Genomic DNA, 20,854 nt, shown 5'->3' on the forward strand with positions numbered 1-20,854 from the left:
TTTTGGGTAAAAGGAATGAGCATCTTGTGTGTAAGTTGAAGAAATATATCTATAGCTTGAAGCAAACTTTTGGACAGTGGTACTAGAAGTTCGCAAAAATTATCACTTTATGAAATTTGTGGAGAACAAGATTGATCATCGCATCTATCTTAAGATCAGTGGGAGTAAGTTCATCTCAATCTTTTATTGATTATTATTGTGCACACTTTAATATTGTTTTATTATATTAAGGCTTTTGCCTTACGTGTTGGCTATGTCTCATATTGATAAGATCTTATTGTTGTTTTATTGGATCTTTCTTTTGGAAACATATATGGTATATCATTCTACCTTGTGGATTTTCTAATTGTTGCACCAAGTAATATGTTGCAAATGTTGAACGTTGAAAATCAAGATTTTTTGGTGAAGCACATGTTGTTTTAGTGCTCACACATGTTGTAACAGAAAATTGCGGTGACGATTTTTCTATGGTACACATGTTGATTTTAAGCGTACATGTTGATATAAAAAATTGTTTGAAGGACTAACAATGAAATAACCTCGATTTAGAGTCCATATTGACTATTTCTTGCTACACTACCACATCATTTGATTTATGTCTTCAAAACTTCAATGTTAGTAATTGTGGACTGATCTTGTATCGTTGGTTAATGCAAGTATTGCTGCAGTTCAACAGTGTTGTTTTGCTTGACTGAACTATGTTGGAGATGGCATTCCACCACTAAATATTTATGGCCACTGTCTATTCAGTCCGAGAGTCATTTTCATAAAAATAAATTTTCCAAAACTTTTCTTTAAAAGTTAACATTGTCCAAGTGGGAGAATGTTAGAATTATTTATTTTATGTGGATTTAACATTAACTTTTATTACATTAAAGTAATAACGGACTGATGTTATTAGTTGGTGGACAAGACACAGGCCGTGTATTCATGCGGATTCCATATGAGCCTGTATCCATTTCATGTTATTGGTGTGGGCTAACAATAGTGTAGGCCTGTAGTAGACCTGTGAGCCCATAATGGGGGTGCACTAGGTTAAGACTTTTAAGCCTATAAATATAAGGCTAGGTCCCTCTCCTGACTTTAACATAAGACGTATTCCTATAAACTGTCTGTCGTCATAAGCAAAGGAGAGGAAGACTCAGCCTAGTTCGTCTTCGATTACGTGTTTCAATGGCGAACAAAGGTACACACCTTATTTTTCGCATATTTCGTTACTTTATAGGTGTTCTTGATTTATGTGAATCTTTGTGGTGTGTTTCTATGTTAATATAACATAATCAATATATATTTTACTTAATTTAATTACACAACCATAATAAAGAACGTTACTTTTATTTAACCATAATATATACTTGGGTTTTGTTATTCCATTCATGAATTTAATGTTTTGTCATCTCTACTACATAGACAATATATAAGACAGTTTTCTTGATCTAACTAAACTGGGCTCATGGCAGCTGGTCCCAAATATAATATGGAGAAAGCTTCTTTCTTACTTTTCTTGAGAAGTCGGTCAAGTTGGTAAATATCTTCTGGACCTCCCTTTAGGAATGGCATACTGCTCAAAAAAGTTAAACAAAATTCCATCTTCTTTAAGGCATGATCAATCTGATTAATAACTTGTTTAATTTGGCCTTCATGATATTTTTTAATTGCCAATTCAATATCCTGGATAACTACATACATGTCACACTCTGTATAATCTTCTGCAGTAACAGGCTTATGAGCTACTTCCTTTGCAGATCGAAGAGTTTTTCCAAGATCATCGTCACCCAAACATATTTCAGGAATAAATACTATTAGGAAAATGCATGTAATGGAATTTGTACTGGTACGTCCCATTATTATATTTTTGTTACTTTCTCCTCCTTTGATTTGATATATCAAAGAGTTTTCTTTTACTTTCTTTTATACTCCATCATTTTTATATCATAATTAATTGCATGCATGCATGCATTGATTAGGATGTTCTATTTAAATCTAATTTTTAGATCTTGAATAAATGCGACATTTAATAAGACAAATTCATCTGAACTTTAGCTTATAGATATAGTAACAACTTTTTACGTTATAAAATGTGCCTCCTAATTGAAGTATTAGGTGGGAAAGTTTAGTTTTGATTACTAATGAAATAATTAAAAGCAACATTGTTTTTTTACCAATATTGGACACATTTGCTCGTGACCTATATTTCGTTGCTGTAAGGACCTTACTATTTTTCATATGTTGAAACAGTAATATATTTTCAAGGCTTAATACATAACACTTTAAATTCATCGGAATCCTCCATTGGCATAATGCATATACATGCTCTTTAACTTGGTCACAATTCTCATTTATATCCTCTAATTTTAGGTGTACAAAATAAAAACTTAAACCTGTATAAAGATGAATAAGTAGATACGCATATCTTACATGGCATAATACATGTAGATTGTAGAACAATACATAAAGTGGGAGTTTCTTCGAGTCATGACAATCAACAAATTCTATATCTATATGATCCCCTTTTCAATGCTAGTAATCGATTCAAAAAGATGATGGGTTCATACGTTTTTTAATGGGCCTGTCGTGGGTCGGCCCGTACAGTACTAACCCTTAAGACCCTAGCACAGGTCCAATTATCTTGCTAATTGATTCAAAATTTCTATTTTGTTTTAGTTTAAGAGAAATTTTGTTTGAGTTAAAGTGACTGGCTGAAACTTCATGGAGTACGACGGTTCAATTGATAAAACATAGCAATCATATAAAACATATAAATAAGCAAATGTCGATGTCAATAAAGTTAGTATATCTTATTGTACAAGCATTTCCAAGACGCAGTAAATCAATGAGCTATTTGTGGGGCTTGTCCCAAGACCTTATTACTTGAGAAAGCTAATATTTGTTTCTTAATATTGTTGATAAGTATACAAGATTGGCAATATCTTCCATTATATCTTTGCGAATATAAAACTCAGCCTCAGTTGTTTCTTGACAAATTGTAATGTGACTTAAGGCTCCCTCAATTTGTCTGATAGCATTAGAGTCGTCAAAATGGGGTTTGGCCCTTGACTTATGGATTAAATATAATTTTCTTTGCGTGCATACATCTATCATCCGGCCTCAAAATAGCCAAAGAAGTACTCTTTTCGAAGTAACAACATTAAATTTGGTCTCTTATAATCAATCTAATTAGGACAAAAAATACCAACCAAACGGAAGTGTGATTGCATTCTTCTTAAAGACGAGAAATTGATCTAGATTCTTTAAAAGTTTAGCCATATATCGGTGGCTCAAATAACACTCATAACTATACGAAGAAGAGTTAGTGAAAATTTACTGTGATATTAATATTTCAAATGAAGTTATTGTAAAACATTTCAAAAGAAGAAACGTCGTCAAGTATGGTGCGGTTGAGATAATGCATGTAATGTAATTACGCTCTGCTTTCATTTGCAAAAGCTATTTTGTTAACTTCTCTGTTTGTTTATTCATGTATATTTCGACCACACTTGATAATGAAAATTCTGGCTTAAATTCGCTCCTGATGCACAAGGCCACTGACGGTTGCAGTCTTGGAGGCGGGAAGAGATGGAGGTTCAAACGGCTTAATTGGTATACGTGGAATAAGGGGTTGTTTCGCTACTGGTGATGGAAATGGTGCTAATAGTATTACAGGTGGCTGAGCAACTGGTGATGGAGATGGTGCCATTTCTGGTGGATTAGCAATTAATGGTGCAGGAGCTGGTGGAGGCGTTTTCTTAGAAAGTGGTGGTGGTGGTGGTGGAGATGGTTCCTTAACTGGTGGTGGAGGTGGTGGTTGCTTTGCTGGTGAAGGTAGCTTTGCAGACTGACCAGGTGGTGATGGCTTACATTGTGAAGGTGGAGGAGGTGACTTATTAACTGGTGGTGATGGTGACGAAGGCGTTGGGTTATTACCAGAACCAATTGAGATGCCAGGAATACCAGGAATTGTAGAACCCGAACCACCAGGGCCGCTGAGAAAATGAGGAATTAAAGGTGATGAGTCTGTTGACGGCGGAGGTGGTGTTTTTGGTGTTGACGATGGAGCTGGCGGTGATGGTGATGGCGAAGGTGGTGGCTGAGGTGGTGATGATGTTGATGGTGAAGGTGGCGTAGGTGATGGCGAAGGTGATGGTGCTGCTAATGGCCGAGGTGGTGGTGATGGTGATGGTGACGGTGAAGGTGGCGGAGATAATGGTAATGGTGAAGGAGGCGGAGATGATGTTGATGATGACGGCAAAGGTGCTGGTGCTGGTGAAGGCCGAGATGATGGTGATGGTGACGGAGATAATGGTGATGGTGAAGGAGGCGGAGATGATGTTGATGATGACGGCGAAGATGCTGGTGCTGGTGAAGGCCGAGATGATGGTGATGGTGACAGAGATAAAGGTGATGGTGAAGGAGGCGGAGATGATGTTGATGTTGGGTCCTATATGTGTGTTGAATGGAAAATGGAGAAATCAAGTGGAAGAGAAAATTGAGTTTACACCAAAATGAAAAGTGTACTCAAAATTGGCAAGTTTACTCTTTCTCCCACATTGGTGGAAGAAGAGAACTTGAGAGTGTTTATAATGAGAAACACTTACTCCATATGGCAAGTGAGGTAAGAAATAAATGATGCCTTGCATCGTCGTTGCTCGCTCGATTTCGGATTCCTATGTGTTTTTGGACAAACTTTATTTGAATTCCGAAGAATGCCAAGAAAAAATGCAGTAAATTTTTACAGCAGATTTTTGGAACTCCATTTATATATATGAAGCGTACAGTAACAGTGAAACAGTAACAGATGCAATGGTTTGAATGAACTGGTGCCTTTTCGAACTGATGTTGCTACAGAAGGTTGCACTGCTTCATGAACTGATGCCCTATTTTCGAACAGATGCTATAGAAAGTTACAATTGTTCAACGAAAATACACACTGATTCACGAAGTGACATTCCTGTTCGGAACAGATGCACTGTTTAGGATAAACAGACATGCATTTTCAGGAAAAGTCATACCTATAGATTGAACCATTGCCACCTTTTCAAAGGGGCATGGTATGACTATAAATAACCTGCTTTATTCCACAGGTTTTATATGAAATTTTCAGATTACAAAATCATTCTTCTTGTCTTCAAAATACTCTTTGTGATTATACAAACAGTTGATTGCGTTCGTAGAATCTAACTATTTGAGGTACCGCTATAGTTGGATTGTTGGCCATTTTATCTTGGGAGGAAAAATTCCACAACCTCAAGTATAGTGAGGGGAATTATTTCCTAAAGGAAAGTCCGTGAATTCGGACGACTTGGCCTTAATCATTTCTGTTTCATCTTTATTTTCTGAAAAATAAATATACCTCTTGAAAAGGTCATTTTGATCTTATGTTGAGTGTATTTAATACTTCATTGTGTTCTTGTTCATACTTGAACTCGAGTTAAAGTTGTTGTTGCAATATACAGCTTCTGCATACCCAAATATATTGTGGAAATAACAATCTTAAGGAAATAACCTTTACAAAATCTGTATTGCTTGTTTTTGGAGATTAAAGCTTAGGCTTTCTACTCCTCTTGAATTTAACTAGTGATTAGAAGACATAAAATCTTCATCACAAGTTAAGGTTCATTCGGTTGACGATTCGAAGTAATAAAAATTTTAGCGTTAACTAGAAACAAGAAGAAGAGTTTCAAGTTATTTAACTTTATAAATAGTATTCTGAAAAATACTAAGTTTTCTGCCTTGTGGTGACAGGAAAAAATGACAACTGAAAGTCAAATGATGGATGCGACAACGTCTATAGGGGCAAATAATATTGCCATATCAAGTTGCACAAATGCTCCGCTAACGATGGCACCGGCGGAGAAGCCCGGAAAATTTTCGGGCATTGACTTCAAGCGGTGGAAACAAAAGATGTTCTTTTACCTCACCACTTTATGTCTACAACGGTTCACTAGCGAAGACGCTCTTGAGGTGTCCGAGGAAACCTCAGACAAAGACCGCTTCGTTATTGTAGAAGCTTGGAAACATTCGAATTTTCTTTGCAGGAACTATATTCTGAGTGGTCTCCAAGACGACCTTTATAATGTCTATAATGGAACCAAGACATCAAAAGAACTGTGGGGGGCACTTGAATGGAAATATAAAACAGAGGATGCGGGAATTAAGAAATTCCTCGTTGCACAGTTCCTAGACTTCAAAATGATTGATAGCAAATCTGTTGTCTCTCAAGTACAGGAGTTGCAAGTCATCATACATGATATCCTAGCAGAAGGTATATTTTTGAAAAATACCGTAGTTAAAAAAATTAAAAATGTTCTTAGTACTCACATAAACAGTTTTGTAGGTTTAATTGTGAATGATGCTTTTCAAGTTGCAGTGATAGTTGATAAGCTACCACCTTTGTGGAAAGACTTCAAAAAACTACTTGAAGCATAAACGCAAGGAGGTGACTGTTAAAGATCTTATTGTCCGACTTCGTATTAAAGAGGACAATAAATCTGCCGAAAGAAGTTCAAAGGGAAATTCTACAATGAATGAAGCACATATTGTAGAAGATGGCCAAAAAAACACGAAGAAAAGAAAGAAAGTTGAACATGGAAGCAATCAACCCAAGAAAAAGTTCAAGGAAAAATGCTTCAATTGTGGCAAAATTGGCCACAAGTCCACAGATTGTCGAGCCCCAAAGAAAGGCAAGAAAAAGGACCAAGCGAATATGATTGAATCCAACAAAGAAAGCGATGATCTGTGTGCTATGTTCTCAGAATGCAACTTGACGGGGAATCCTTGCGAATGGTGGATGGATTCTGGTGCCACCTGCCATGTTTGTGCCAACAGAGAGTTGTTTTCGTCATTTGCTCCGGCTCAAGTAGAGGAAATGATCTACGTGGCTAACTCCGCTACTGCTAAGGTGGAAGGAACAGGGAAAATATGCTTGAAAATGACTTCGGGCAAGGTCTTGACACTTAACAATGTCTTGTATGTTCCCGAATTACGTAGGAAATTAATCTCCATTTCACTTCTAGATAAGAACGGATTTAAATGTGTAACCGTTTCTGAAAAAATTGTAATTAGCAAAAGAGAAATGTATGTAGGGAAAGGCTATCTGACCGAAGGACTTTATAAGATGAATCTAATGACTGTTGAAATAAATAAAAGTCCAAATTCTTCTTATTTACTTGAGTCTTATGATTTATGGAATGAACGTTTAGGCCATGTTAATTACAAAAATTTACGAAAACTGATTAACTTAGAAGTTTTGCCAAACTTTGAGTGCAATAAATCTAAGTGTCAAACGTGTGTGGAATCAAAGTATGCAAAACATCCTTATAAGTCCGTTAAAGGAATTCCAATCCCTTAGACTTAATACACACTGATATTTGTGATATGAAGTCAACACCATCTCGTGGTGGGAAAAAGTATTTCATAACTTTTAATGACGATTGCACTAGATATTGTTATGTCTATTTGCTAAATTGTAAGGATGAAGCAATAGATGCATTTAGGCAATATAAAACTGAAGTTGAAAATTAGTTAGACAAAAAGATCAAAATTATAAGAAGTGATAGGGGCGAAGAATATAAATCTCCCTTTGCGGAAATATGTGTAGAGAATGGAATAATCCATCAAACTACGGCCCCATATTCACCTCAATCTGATGGAATTGCGGAAAAAAAAAATCAAACTTTGAAGAAAATGATGAATGCCTTACTTATAAGTTCTGATTTACCACAAAACTTATGGGGGGAGGCTATCCTTATGGCTAATCGTATACTCAACAGAGTTTCCCATAGTAAGACACAATCAATTCCTTACGAAAAAAGGAAAGGAAGAAAACCTAACTTGAAATATTTAAAAGTGTGGGGTGTCTAGCGAAGGTTCAAGTTCCTATACCTAAAAGGGTTAAGATAGACCTAAAATGGTGGACTGCGTGTTCATAGGATATGCTAAAAGTAGTAAAGTATGTCGATTTTTGGTTCATAAATCCGAACATCCTAATATTAGTGAAAATACGGTAATTGAATCAGACAATGTTGAATTCTTTGAAAATATTTACCCGTATAAAATTAGACATGAACAGTCTAGTGGAGGATCTAAACGACCCCGAGATGAACCAAGTGAGAATGTACATAATGAAGAAAATCCAAGACACAGTACACGTCAAAGAACGTCAACTTCGTTTGGATCGGATTTTGTAACATTTCTCTTAGAAAATGAGCCTCAAACATTTAAAGAAGCGATGTCTTCGTCAGACTCATCCTTTTAGAAAGAGGCACTCAATAGTGAGATAGATTCAATCTTAAATAACCATACATGGAGTTGGTTGACCTTCCTCTCGAAAATAAACCTTTAGGTTCTAAATGGATCTTCAAAAGAAAAATGAAAGTGGATGGTACTATTGACAAATACAACGCAAGGCTTGTAGCAAAAGGCTTCAAAAAGAAGGAAGTCCTTGATTACTTTGATACATACTCGCCATTAACAAGGATAACCTCGATTCGAATGTTAATTACCTTGGCGGCGGTATATGATCTTAAAATCCATCAAATGGATGTGAAAACCGCATTCCTAAATGGAGATTTGGAGGAAGAAATTTACATGAAACAACCTGAGGATTTTGTGGTTTCAGGAAAGGAAAACAAGGTGTGTAAACTTATCAAGTCATTATATGGACTAAAGCAAGCACCAAATCAATGGCATGCAAAGTTTGACCAAACCATGTTGGCAAACGGATTCAAAATAAATGAATGTGATAAATGTGTTTATATTAAAGACACTCCAAATCACCAAGTCATTGTATGTTTATATGTGGATGATATGTTGATCATCAGTAGAGATATTTCTGGCATAAATGCAACAAAACGAATGCTCGAGAGCAAGTTTGATATGAAGGACCTTGGAGTTGCAGATGTGATCTTAGGTATAAGAATCCATCAAACTCCACGAGGGTTGGCATTATCACAGTCTCATTATATCAAAAAGGTACTTGACAAGTTTAAGTATATGGAGTTCGGTATTGCCAAGACTCCATTGGATGCGATATTTGCACTTCGAAAGAATGAAGGTGAAAGTGACTCGCATGCGCTATCAGTAAATTGAGTCGGTACACGAGTAATCCCAACAAAACTCACTGGATGGCAATGAAAAGAGTTTTGGGGTATCTTAAATACGCTCAAAATTATGTTTTGCATTATAATAAATATCCTACGGTACTTGAAGATTATAGTGATGCAAATTGGATCATCGGATCGAACGAAGTAAAATCCACAAGTGGATATGTATTTACTATCGGTGGAGGAGCAGTCTCTTGGAAATCATCCAAACAGACGTGTATTGCTTACTCTACAATGGAATCTGAATTTACTGCATTAGATAAAGCCGATGAAGAAGCAGAATGGCTCTGAAATTTCTTGGAAGATATTTCGTATTGGCCCAAGCCAGTGGCACCAGTATGTATACACTGTGATAGCCAAGCAGCAATAGGTAGGGAGGGAGCATGATGTATGACGGTAAATCTCGTCATATAAGACAAAGACATAATACCGTTAGAGAACTTCTCTTTAATGGAATTATCGATGTAGACTATGTAAAGTCAAAGGATAATGTGTCGGATCCAATTACAAAAGGCTTATCTAGAGAAGGAGTAGAAAGGACATCCAAGGAAATGGGTTTAAGGCCTAGGACAAGTCAGCATGGCGGTAACTCTACCTAGCAGACTGGAGATCACAAGAGCTAGGTTTAAGGAGATCAAACAAAGTTGTGTCTGACAGGTTCAACATTGTCAAATACCCAACCCATTTTCATGATGTAGATAATGTATAGTAAACAAGGATAAGACTTAAGGTGAAAAGTCTGTTAATGATTATCTAAATTTGGCAGATGTTACCAAATAGTTTAATCTACAGAATTGAACGTTTAGAGATCACCTATGCGAGGGCGAAGTGGAAGTCGCTTCAAAGAGAATCTTAGTAAAAGCCTATTGTCTAAGCTCTCATGAAAACCGGGACGTGTTCATGGCTGAAAAGAACAAAACCGTAAGAACCATAAACGGTAAAAGGTTGGTTGTGTGACATGTGTTGTTTAGGTGTATATTAAAGCTCGACGGTTCAAAGATATCAAATCTACCGATTGACCGAGTGCATCCGATGCATGTTCACTACAGAAAGTTCAAAGGGAAACCACTTATCCAGATGCAATCAGTCTTTGCTTGATGATCACATACTTGTCCGTAAAACTTATACGAAAAATAACCATTCCCCATTCATGTGGGGGATTGTTGGGTTCTATATGTGTGTTGAATGGAAAATGGAGAAATCAAGTGGAAGAGAAAAATTGAGTTTACACCAAAATGGAAAGTGTACTCAAAATTGGCAAGTTTACTCTTTCTCCCACATTGGTGGAAGAATAGAACTTGAGAATGTTTATAATGAGAAACACTTACTCTACATGGCAAGTGAGGCAAGAAATAAATTATGCCTCGCACCGTCGTCGTCTTCGCTCGCTCAGCTCGACTTCAAATTTAGATTTGGATTTGGATTTGGCAAATGATCGATCGATGGGATCTATCTTTATTTGGACAAACTTTATTTGAATTCCGAAGAATGCCAAGGAAAACCGTCGTAAATTTTTACTGTAGATTTTTGGAACACCATTTATATATATGCAACGTGCAGTAACAGTGGAACAGTAACAGATGCAATGGTTTGAACGAACTGGTGCCTTTTCGAACTGATGTTGCTGCATAAGGTTGCACTGCTTCATGAACTGATGCACTATTTTCGAACAGATGCTACAGAAATTTGCAATTGTTCAATGAAAATACACACTAATTCACGAAGTGACCTTCTTGTTCTGAACAGATGCACTGTTTAGGATAAACAGACATGCATTTTCAGGAAAAGTCACACCTATAGATTGAACCATTGCCACCTTCAAAAGGGCATGGTATGGCTATAAATAACCTGCTTTTGAACCATTGCCACCTTCAAAGGGGCATGGTATGGCTATAAATAACCTGCTTTATTCCACAGGTTTTATATGAAATTTTCAGATTACAAAATCATTCTTCTTGTCTTCAAAATACTTTTTGTGATCATACAAATCGTTGACAGTGTTCATAGAATCTAACTATTTGAGGTACCTCTATAGTTGGATTATTGTCCATTTTATCTTGGGAGGAAAAATTCCACAACCTCGGGTACAAGAGGGGAATTATTTCCTTAAGGAAAGTCCGTGAATTCGGACGACTTGGCCTTAATCATTTTTGTTTCATCTTTATTTTCTGAAAAATAAATATACCTCTTGGAAAGGTCATTTTGATCTTGTGTTGAGGGTATTTAATACTTCATTGTGTTCTTGTTTATACTTGAACTCGAATTGAAGTTGTTGTTGCAATATACAAATTCTGCATACCTAAATATATTGTGGAAATAACAGTTGATGATGACGGAGAAGGTGATGGTGAAAGTGGAGGTGGCGGAGAAAATGATGATGGTAACGACGGAGGTGGTGATGGTGACGGTAGAAGTGGTGATCGATAGCGGCGGCAGCGTGGCCAGTTGCGGCTATAGCGGCAACTAGGAAAATAGCGGATGGGGGAGGTGGAAGGTGATGAAAGAAAACTAAGTTGCGGTATGGCTCATTTATGTAAACCATATTAGTTGAGAGGATTGGATCAGTGTCTTTTCCATGACTGAGCTCTAACAATGTGTCAACTAGTACAAGTAAAAGTAACTATATTAGTAGGTCCTTCCCTGAAATAACCATAATTACGTTGGATTAAGGATGTCAAATTGTCGATGTATTTATAGAAAGTTAGGACTATAGGACAGAGCAAAGTTTATTTGAAACCACACATTAAAAACTTGTACAAGCTCCCCTTGGTGATACTATATAACTATAAGCGAAGAACGACACATATTTTTATTACGTCCAAAAAAAAGTGACATATAATTATTTTAGGCAAAATGCTCTATTGGACCCCTCTACTATGTCAGTTTTATAAGTTGGACACTCCTACTTACATATTTATCATCTGGACCCCTGAACCTACGAAAAAACTACATTTTAAGCACTTTTTTGAAAAGTGTAACACACTCTCCCATGTTAGCTGCCACATCAGCTGCCACGTGTGTCAGTCATCTGTCACGCGTGTCACGTCATCTACCACGTCATTTTAAAAATAAAATAAAAAAAATAGAAAAAGTATTACATTAAATTTCAAGTCATTTTTAAAATGCTACATAACAAATTAAATATTAAAATTAATTTAATTAAATAAGAAAAATTTGAATAATCATGCTTTTAAAATTTAAAAATATTTGAATAATCATTTTTAAAATAAAAAAAGTATTACACTAAAATTAATTAAATATTAAAATTAATTTAATTAATTAATTTAAATTATTAAAAAATTAATTAATTAAATTCTTAACAAAATAATTTATTTAAATTAATTAAATTTTAAATTAATTAATTTATCAATTTAAAATTCTTACCTAATTTAAATAAATTTTACTTAAATAATTAATTAATTTAAATATGATTTACATATTTAAAATATTTAATTTAAATTAACTGTAGGAGGGAGGGGCTGGGTGGGTCCGGGGGAGGGGCTGGGGGAAGGGGTTACGTGGGGATTGGTGGGGTGGGGGTTGGGGAAGGGGTTGGGTAGGGACGGGCTGGGGTGAGGAGGGAAAAAATATGCTTTTTCAAAATTTTTAAAAAGATGGAGGAAAAAAAAAGACCCTTTTTAATTTTTTTTAATAAATTTTAATATTATTTTTATTTTTTAAAAATTATTTTAATGTAAAATTGGCCAAAAATTAACCCCCACTCGCACCCCTAGGCGAGTGGTTACACTCTGTCACATCTCTTTTCAGACCGAAGGGATCGAGTCGAATGGATTTTTCCAAATGAAATGACGGTTTTGAATAGGGATTAGTTTATTTACAGAGTCGCCACTTGGAATTGAGTTATGTTGTTCCAAGTCACCTTTTTGAATCCCTAATCAAAAGGAAATGACTTTTATTTGGTCTGCGAAAACAGAAGCCTGGATAAGGAATTCTGTTGACCAAGAGGAAGGTGTGAGGTACCCCTCGAGTCCCGTGGTTCTAGAACGGTCGCTTTTATTGACTTATCTTGACTTAAATTATTTTAATAAATTATGTTAAGGCCTAAAATCACTCATTTTTAATTATATCGAAAATGACTGTCTACACCTCTTATGTTAAATAAATTGGTGAAAAATAATTTTAAAAAAATATTTATCAAGATGCATTTTTTCATCCTTGAATTTTTAAAATGTCTCAAAAAGATGTGTGCGCCGCATTCTTAATCGAGATAAAATTTAAAATATATTAAAACGAGACTAAAAATTGTCTAATATTAAAAACACTGGTTGACTCATTATAAATTCGTAATAATAACAATTTTTTTATTATTTTATTTCACCTAATTTCTTATATTTAATTAGTATAACAAAAATACAATAAAAGATTCTATATAACAAGATTTAAATCATGAACGAAAAGACAAATATATGTTACATGAGATAATTCAAGTAAAAATGTATATACGGGTTCTTAACTAAAATTAAACATTACCTTTTTTGATCTTAAATAAATACATTTTTTGATTTTTTTATTAGAAAAAAATAAAATAAAAAAATAAAAGGACCAAAGAGACAATTTTTAAAACAATGACTAAAGAAAATCTCTCTCGTCAAATCTGTGTAAAAAATAAATTAAAAATCTGTTTGTTAAAAATAGTAAAACTGAAGTGATAAAAAAAAATTGACGTCACTTTAATGGCATTGTAAGCAACAATGGAAACATAATAAAATTAGTCAGATCTTAAATGTTTCTGGCGAGCAATGGTAGTTGGTCAGCTTAATGCGCTAAAGTTCATCAGCGCAAAAGAGAAAGGAGTGGCGCGGGGAAGGAGAGATGGGATGTCGGAGCAGCGCGGGGAAGGGGCGAGGGGGACGACAGAACAGGGCGAAAAAGGGATGAATGTGGTCAGCCATGGTGACTGCTGGTTTATGCGTTTTTCGGCGGGTTTTCACCGGATCTGATTTTGGATTTTGTTGATTACCAATGGGTTTCGCCGGAAACGAGAATGGGAATATTGGTCAGTTGTTTTCTTGCTTTCCGATGGGATATAGGAAGATCACTGGTGTAACAGTGATTCCGGCGAGATTTCGCCGGAGAAATGGGTTGTCAAACTGATTTTCCTGGGTTCTCACTTTTTTTTTTTTTTGTGATATTAACACATAATAATTAAACATTCAAAACATATGTACAAATACATATATGCATTTTATAGTTTGATCAATAATATGCCATGACAGAAAGTGCTAAATAATACTCAAGGTTACTAGGATATTTTTATTCATGCTTTTACACAATGAAGTTTACAAAATAAATAATACAGGATTGAATAGAATCTATAGTGAATGAACAAAGATACTGATTACTAGAAAACTCCAACTTCAAACTCTAAAAATGTTCTCCCTTTTCTTTTATTTTCTTCCCTACTTCACTTGTTTTCTCCCCTTTTTTACTGATTTTGATATTTTATTTGGTATGGTTTCTGATGTAGTAACTGTGTAAAAAATATTTGACGGTGAATGTATGTCCGTAGATTTCTGGGGAGGATCTTTAAGTACAGAAATTTGGGGAGTAGTTACCTTTTGAAAAAATAACTAATGGTTAGATAAAAGGAGAACTCAAAATTTAAATTAATTATTATTTTTAATTTCTAGAAGATAATAATAATAATAATAATAATAATAATAATAATAAATAAAGATAATGATAATAATAAATATAATAATAATTAATTAATTTTTATATTTAATAAAAACATAATAAAAATGTATAAATAGACAAAATAAATATAAGAAAATAATATTTAAAACTACTAACTTATTTATTTAAAAACAAACATATTTATTTATTTTTTTTATTTTTAAATTTTTGTGTTATTTTTTAAAAATTGGAATAACATAAATAATATCCTAAAATTAACTTCATTTATTTATTTATATATTTTTTTAAACTAAAAATTTATTAAAAATAAGAATTAAAATAATATCGAATCAAATATAAATATTTTAATATCGAAAACTATATATATTACATCCGGGAAGGGTCAAAATTCACGTGTCTACACACTCTTTATCCTAGTCACCATGACCTTGCCACATAAGCAAGGTCAACGAACAAAGGTCAAAGGGTGCGAAATGTTGATTTTTGATAGGCTCAAGAGTTCAGATGACAAACATGTAAGTAGAAGTGTCCAACTTACAAAACTGACATAGTACAGGGGTCCAATAGAGTATTTTTTCATTATTTTATGAAGAAACCTTCCAATTTGTTACGGTTTCATAATTATATTCCATCATAATTTTCTTTATGATAATCGTTTTTGTGATGAATTTTCCTTCATAAATATGGTTTTTACTTTTTTTTTTCTTTACTTTTTTTAAAGAAAAACAGATTTTATTATAAGCAAATATGTACAAAGCATAGGAGGCATCCCTCCATGTACCTACTTAGTATGAGACACTCTCCATACTATGGAACAAGTAGGATTTCTAATAAACTCTCAAAAAAACATCTAAAGATGCTCGCCTCAACATTGAGAGGGATCATCAAGGTACATCAAAAGTGTAGTTCCTATACAAGTTTCTATCCATATAAAATGAGTTCTTACAATATTTTTTTTCGAAAAGAGGGATAATTCATTATATCCATGTTTAAGGCTCCTCTAACATTCCGGGGTAATTGTCGAAAGTCGTAGATCCATTGAATATCAGTGAATTGTATTCCCCAGTTGGCTAGACCATCAGCTACCTTGTCACCTTCCCTGAAACAATGGGAAATATGCCACATTTTCACTTGATCTAGTAAATTTTTTATCCTTGTTAGAGAGCTCCATATGTTCCAGGGTGGCTTACTTGAATTGTTAATCCACTCTACTAACAATTTCGAGTCCAATTCCACTTCTAATTGTCTAACTCCTTTTGTTACACACCATTCTAGACCAATCTCTAGAGCTAAAGCTTTGCACTGGGTTCTTTCCAAAAGTTAGCCACCAAGATATAATTTGATGTTCGAAGCTATTTTGCCCCTCATTGATTCCAAACAACCTGCAATAACATCTTCAAATATCTTGAGCAATCTTTCCTTTGTGGAATAGATGCTCAACATCTTCCTGCTCAAAGTTAGTACAACAAAAACATCTAGATGAAAGATGAACTTTAAACTTAATTAAATTTAAATCAACTGCAACCTTATTCCTTAATACTTTCCAGAGAAAAAAGGAAATTTTAAAAGAATTTTTTTTGTGCCAAATCATTTTGTTAAAGAAGTTTGAGTCTTTCTAGCTCCTGATAGTTTTCCAAGATGATTTACTATCAAATCTTCCATCTGTATTAATAGTCCAGATTGGAAAATCTTCAAGATTAGAAGAGTTAATAGTAATCTCCTGAATGATGTTAACAATATTTATAGGAAGATTCTGACGAATTTTGATGAAATTCCAAGTACCGTTTTGTATGTAATCCGACACTTTGATTCTAATCGATGTAGAAGCTTCAGCATAATCAACTAATTCGCCTATTTCAGTCCAGTTGTCCCACTAAAAGCTTGAGTTGTCTTTGTTGATTCTCCACTGAATAAGGTGATCAACTTTTTCTTTAATCTTCATCATTCTTCTCCAATTGTAAGAATGTTTATAACTCTATTTCCTAGACACTGGGTGGATTCTTTTGGAATACTTGGCTTTCATGAATCTAGTCCACATGGAGTCTTTAGGTTCTAAATTGCCACCATAACTTGACAGCAAAACTTTCTGAAATATCGTGGATGGACCTGATACCAATACCCCCTCCTCCATAGGAAAGCACATACTGTTCCAGGAAGCCCAATGATACTTTTGTTTTCCTTCTTTACTTCCCCAGAAAAAACTAGCAAAAATACTATCCATCTGTTTAAGGATTGTCTCTGTAGGCTGACAAACAGACAAGAGGTGAACAAACATCGCATTTAAAACATGCTTAATAAAAATTATTTTACCTCCAGCTGATAGTTTATTACAATGCCATGCTCCCACTCTTTTTATTATCGTGGAAGCCATGTCAGCAAAGTATTGATTCAATTTTTTTCCTGCAAACAATGGGCATCCCAAATAATAAATGGAGAATTCTTCCTTTTTCACTTAAAGCAAGTTTTCGACGATGTTGATCCTGTTTTGAGAAATGCCCTTGTCCATAATGAAGCAACTTTTCTCTCTGTTTATCAATTGTCCTGAATTCATATGACCTGAGGCAATCAGTGATGAGTCTCAAGGTTTTAGATTTACCTGAACAAAAGATAATCAAGTTGTCAGCATAAGCTAAATAATTAATCCTTGGTTCGTTGGGATCCATACTGAATCCGTTAAATCTAGAATTATCATATAATTTATTAAGCATAATGGATAGTACTTCGGCAGTTATTATAAATAGAGAAGGAGATATCGGATCACCCTGTTTAACACCTCTATGAGATTTAAAAAATCCATGTCTTTTGCTATTTATAATGACTGAATACCAATTATTGGAGATAAGATTCCAAATCATATAAATCCATCTTTCATCAAAACCCATTCTTCTCATAACAGAACAAATAAAGCGCCAAGAAATTCTATCATAAGCTTTATTCATAGCAATTTTGAAAATCACATTTCCCCCTTTGTTTACTGTTTTAATCTCATGGATAATTTTTTGGGCAAGTAAAACATTTTCTCCAATTTCTCTACCTTTAATAAAATCACTTTGATTAAGAGAAATGATATTTGGAAGGATCAAAGTCAACCTATTATTTACAACTTTTGAAATTATTTTTTGAATGACATTGCTAAGACTAATAGGTCTAAAGTCTGAAAAAGTTTGGGGGATCTCCACTTTAGGAAGCAATACCAGACAAGTACTAGTAAAAAAGTTCACCATTAAAAATATTTTTAACTAATAAAACAATATCTAAACCAGTGATATCCCAAGTCTTTTGAAAGAAGAGACTAGTGAAACCATTAGGGCTTGCTGAGCTATTGGGATTGATCTCAAAGACAACACTTTTATTTTCTTTCCTCAGTAGGATCTTGAAGTAAAGATTAATTGTCTTCCTCACTGATGCATTTGATGATGTTGTCCAGAATAGTCATATCAATGTTGTGGTCATCTTGAGAGAATAACTGCTGAAAAATCAGCTGCTGCTATACCAATATCATTTTCACCTTCTAAGCAATTCTCCCCCACTTTTATTTTATAAATTTGTAGAAATTTTCTTCTACCTTTCACAATAGTTTGAAAATATTTTTTATTCTTATCCCCTTCCAAATTTCATTTCAAGTTTGCTTTTTGCCTCCAGAAAGTATCCACATACTTGTGGTGAATAATCAACTCTGCTTTGGATTTGTTCATGTTTATCCTATCTTGTTGATCCAACGAAGATATATACTTTTCTTCATAATATTTGACTCGATCTTTCATAAATTGAGACTTCTCAAAGATGTTGCCGACTTCGATTTTAAACCAGTGAGTGAGAGCTTTGCTAGTTCTCTTTAATTTCTGCTGAACTTGCCAAAATATGTTGTCATTATCATGAGATGTCCAACAACTCTTGACCACTTCATGAAATTCATCTAAATCAGTCTAAAATAAAAAATCAAAAGTATTTAATGTGGGTATCTTGAATGCTTCCAAGAATAATAACGAGAGGGGCAATGATCTAAACTGACTCTAATCATATGTTGAACATTGCAAAAGGAAAAATAGTCATCCCATTTTTCATTACACACCATCCTATCCAACCTTTTCCATATTATCTCTTGTCCTTTTCTCTCATTGCACCAAGTAAAAGTGTTTTCAATATCTCTCAAACCACAATCATGGAGACACTCTATAAATGGAATGCTTTTTCTTAGCCTGTATAGTTTGCCCCCCATCTTTTCTTCCTTAAATAAAATGCTGTTGAAGTCTCTGATGACTACCCAAGGAGCATTAATGGTAGTAGAAGACACACTCATATATCTCCACAAATCTTTCCTTCCCAAAGCCTGGATTTTGCATAAACAATAGAAATGAAGAAATATTTCTATTTATCTTGAATTTTGCAAGTCACCATTTGGTCTTCACTAGAGTAGATAAAACACTCAATATTGTGTTTCCAAAAAATTCAGATCTTATTACTACAAATAGCGTAACACCCTTTCATATCAAGAGACTGCATATATAGTTCAATTTTTGTTTCTTTGACGAAAGGTTCCTACATCGCTACCAGAGATATATCTTGGCTAAACTAACAAAAACTTTAATCTCTCAGTAGAGGCTTGGGACTTCATACCCCTAATGTTTCAATTAAGCATTCTGATCATTATTCAACTTTGCTAATTGATATGTTGCTTTCTAACAATGGTGTTAAATGTTAATAAGGGGAAATGAGGTCACGTTACATTGTCATGCAATATTTTTCACTGTTTCGCTATCTCTCAAGTAGAGTTTAAAACTAGGGATAATTACATAATTTAGTCAATATTGAATTCTAATTACCTAATTTAGCCTACTTTCAATTAATTACAATTCATAGTCTCCTCTTGCCTATTAATTTTTCATAATTACAATTCATACTCTCTCTCATTTATTTTTTCTTTTTCTCTATTTTCTATTACTTCCCTCTTTTTTCCTTTTTCCTTTTTTTCTTTTCTTTGTTTTTTTTTCGTTTTCTCTTTCTTTTCTTTTTTCAATTTTTTCTTTTTCGTTTTCTTTTTTACCTTTTTATTTTTTGCCCTTTTTTTTGTTTTTTTGTTTATTTTCTATTAATCTTTTTTTTTTCCTTTTTCTTCATTTTTTCTATTCCTTTTTTTGTTCTCTTTCTTCTTTCTTTTTAAAAATTTTTCTTTTTCGCTGTCTTTTTTTTCATTTTGTCTTTTTTTTTTCTTCTTTTCTATTTTATTTTTTCCTCTATTTTCTATTACTCTTTTTCTTTTTTTTTTCTCCTTTTTTTCTTTTTTTGTTCCTTTCATTTTTCTCCTTCTTTTCATTTGTACGAACTAGCAAACACAAATACAAGTGTGAACTATGATACAATTTCTTATTTTTCATTTTCTTTTTTTCCTTTTGTATTTTTTTTCCTTTTCATTTTTCTCTTTATTTTTGGCTTTTTTGTCTATTTTCTACTACTCTTTTTTTTTTTTCTTTTTTCTTCTTTTTTTTTTTTTCTTTTTTTTTTTTCTCTTTTTTCTTTCTTTTTTCAATTTTTTTTCGTTATCTTTTTATCATTTTGTCTTTTTTTTTCTTTTTCTTCTTTTTCTTTTTATTTTTTTCTCTATTTTCTATTACTATCCTTTTTATTTGTATTTTTTTCCTTTTTCTCATATTTTTTCTCCTTTTTTGCCTTTTTATTTTTTCTCTTTCTTTTCATTTGTGTGAACTAACAAATACAAATATAAGTGTGAACTATGTTTTAATTTTTTTTTCTTTTTTCTTTTTTTTCTTTTTCTTTTTTACCTTGTTATTTTTTCACCTTTTTTTTATTTTTTTTGTCTATTTTCTATTACTCTTTTTTTTTCTTTTCTTTTTTCTTCATTTTTTTGTTTTCTTTTTTTTATTTTGTATTTTTTTTCTTTTTATTTTGTACCTTTTTATTTTTTCTCCTTTTTCTTTTTTGTCTATTTTCTATTACTCTTTTTTTTTCTTTTTTCTTTATTTTTTCTTTTCCTTTTTTGTTTTCTCTTTCTTCTTTCTTCTTTCTTCTTTCTTTTTTCATGTTTTTCATTTTCGTTGTCCCTTTTTCATTTTGTTTTTTTTTTTCTTTTTGTTCTT

The 20,854-nt window shown here is 33.5% G+C and overlaps 1 protein-coding gene across 1 annotated transcript; it reads right to left on the reverse strand.

Annotated features, from left to right (window-relative positions):
- Positions 1-3,517: 3,517 nt before the first annotated feature.
- LOC107858166 (vegetative cell wall protein gp1-like) lies at positions 3,518-10,911 on the reverse strand. The gene is made up of 4 exons (XM_016702876.1): positions 10,831-10,911; positions 10,702-10,777; positions 4,929-4,948; positions 3,518-4,438 (listed from the first exon to the last, which is right to left on the reverse strand). The coding sequence occupies exons 1-4, from the start codon at positions 10,909-10,911 to the stop codon at positions 3,518-3,520; spliced, it is 1,098 nt and encodes a 365-aa protein (XP_016558362.1).
- Between the last annotated feature and the right edge of the window lie 9,943 nt (positions 10,912-20,854).

The sequence above is a fragment of the Capsicum annuum genome, chromosome 2, assembly GCF_002878395.1.
Source record: "Capsicum annuum cultivar UCD-10X-F1 chromosome 2, UCD10Xv1.1, whole genome shotgun sequence".
Taxonomy (NCBI): Eukaryota; Viridiplantae; Streptophyta; class Magnoliopsida; order Solanales; family Solanaceae; genus Capsicum; species Capsicum annuum.

What these genes read in the sequence shown, in the direction of transcription:
- LOC107858166 (XM_016702876.1), bottom strand. Translation starts at nt 10,911, where the DNA reads ATGGTTCAATCTATAGGTGTGACTTTTCCTGAAAATGCATGTCTGTTT. An exon ending in CATCTGTTCAGAACAAGAAG is followed by an intron (nt 10,778 to 10,830) that starts GTCACTTCGTGA and finishes AAATTTCTGTAG; the next exon opens with CATCTGTTCGAAAATAGTGC. An exon ending in ATCAGTTCGAAAAGGCACCA is followed by an intron (nt 4,949 to 10,701) that starts GTTCGTTCAAAC and finishes TGTTCCGAACAG; the next exon opens with GAATGTCACTTCGTGAATCA.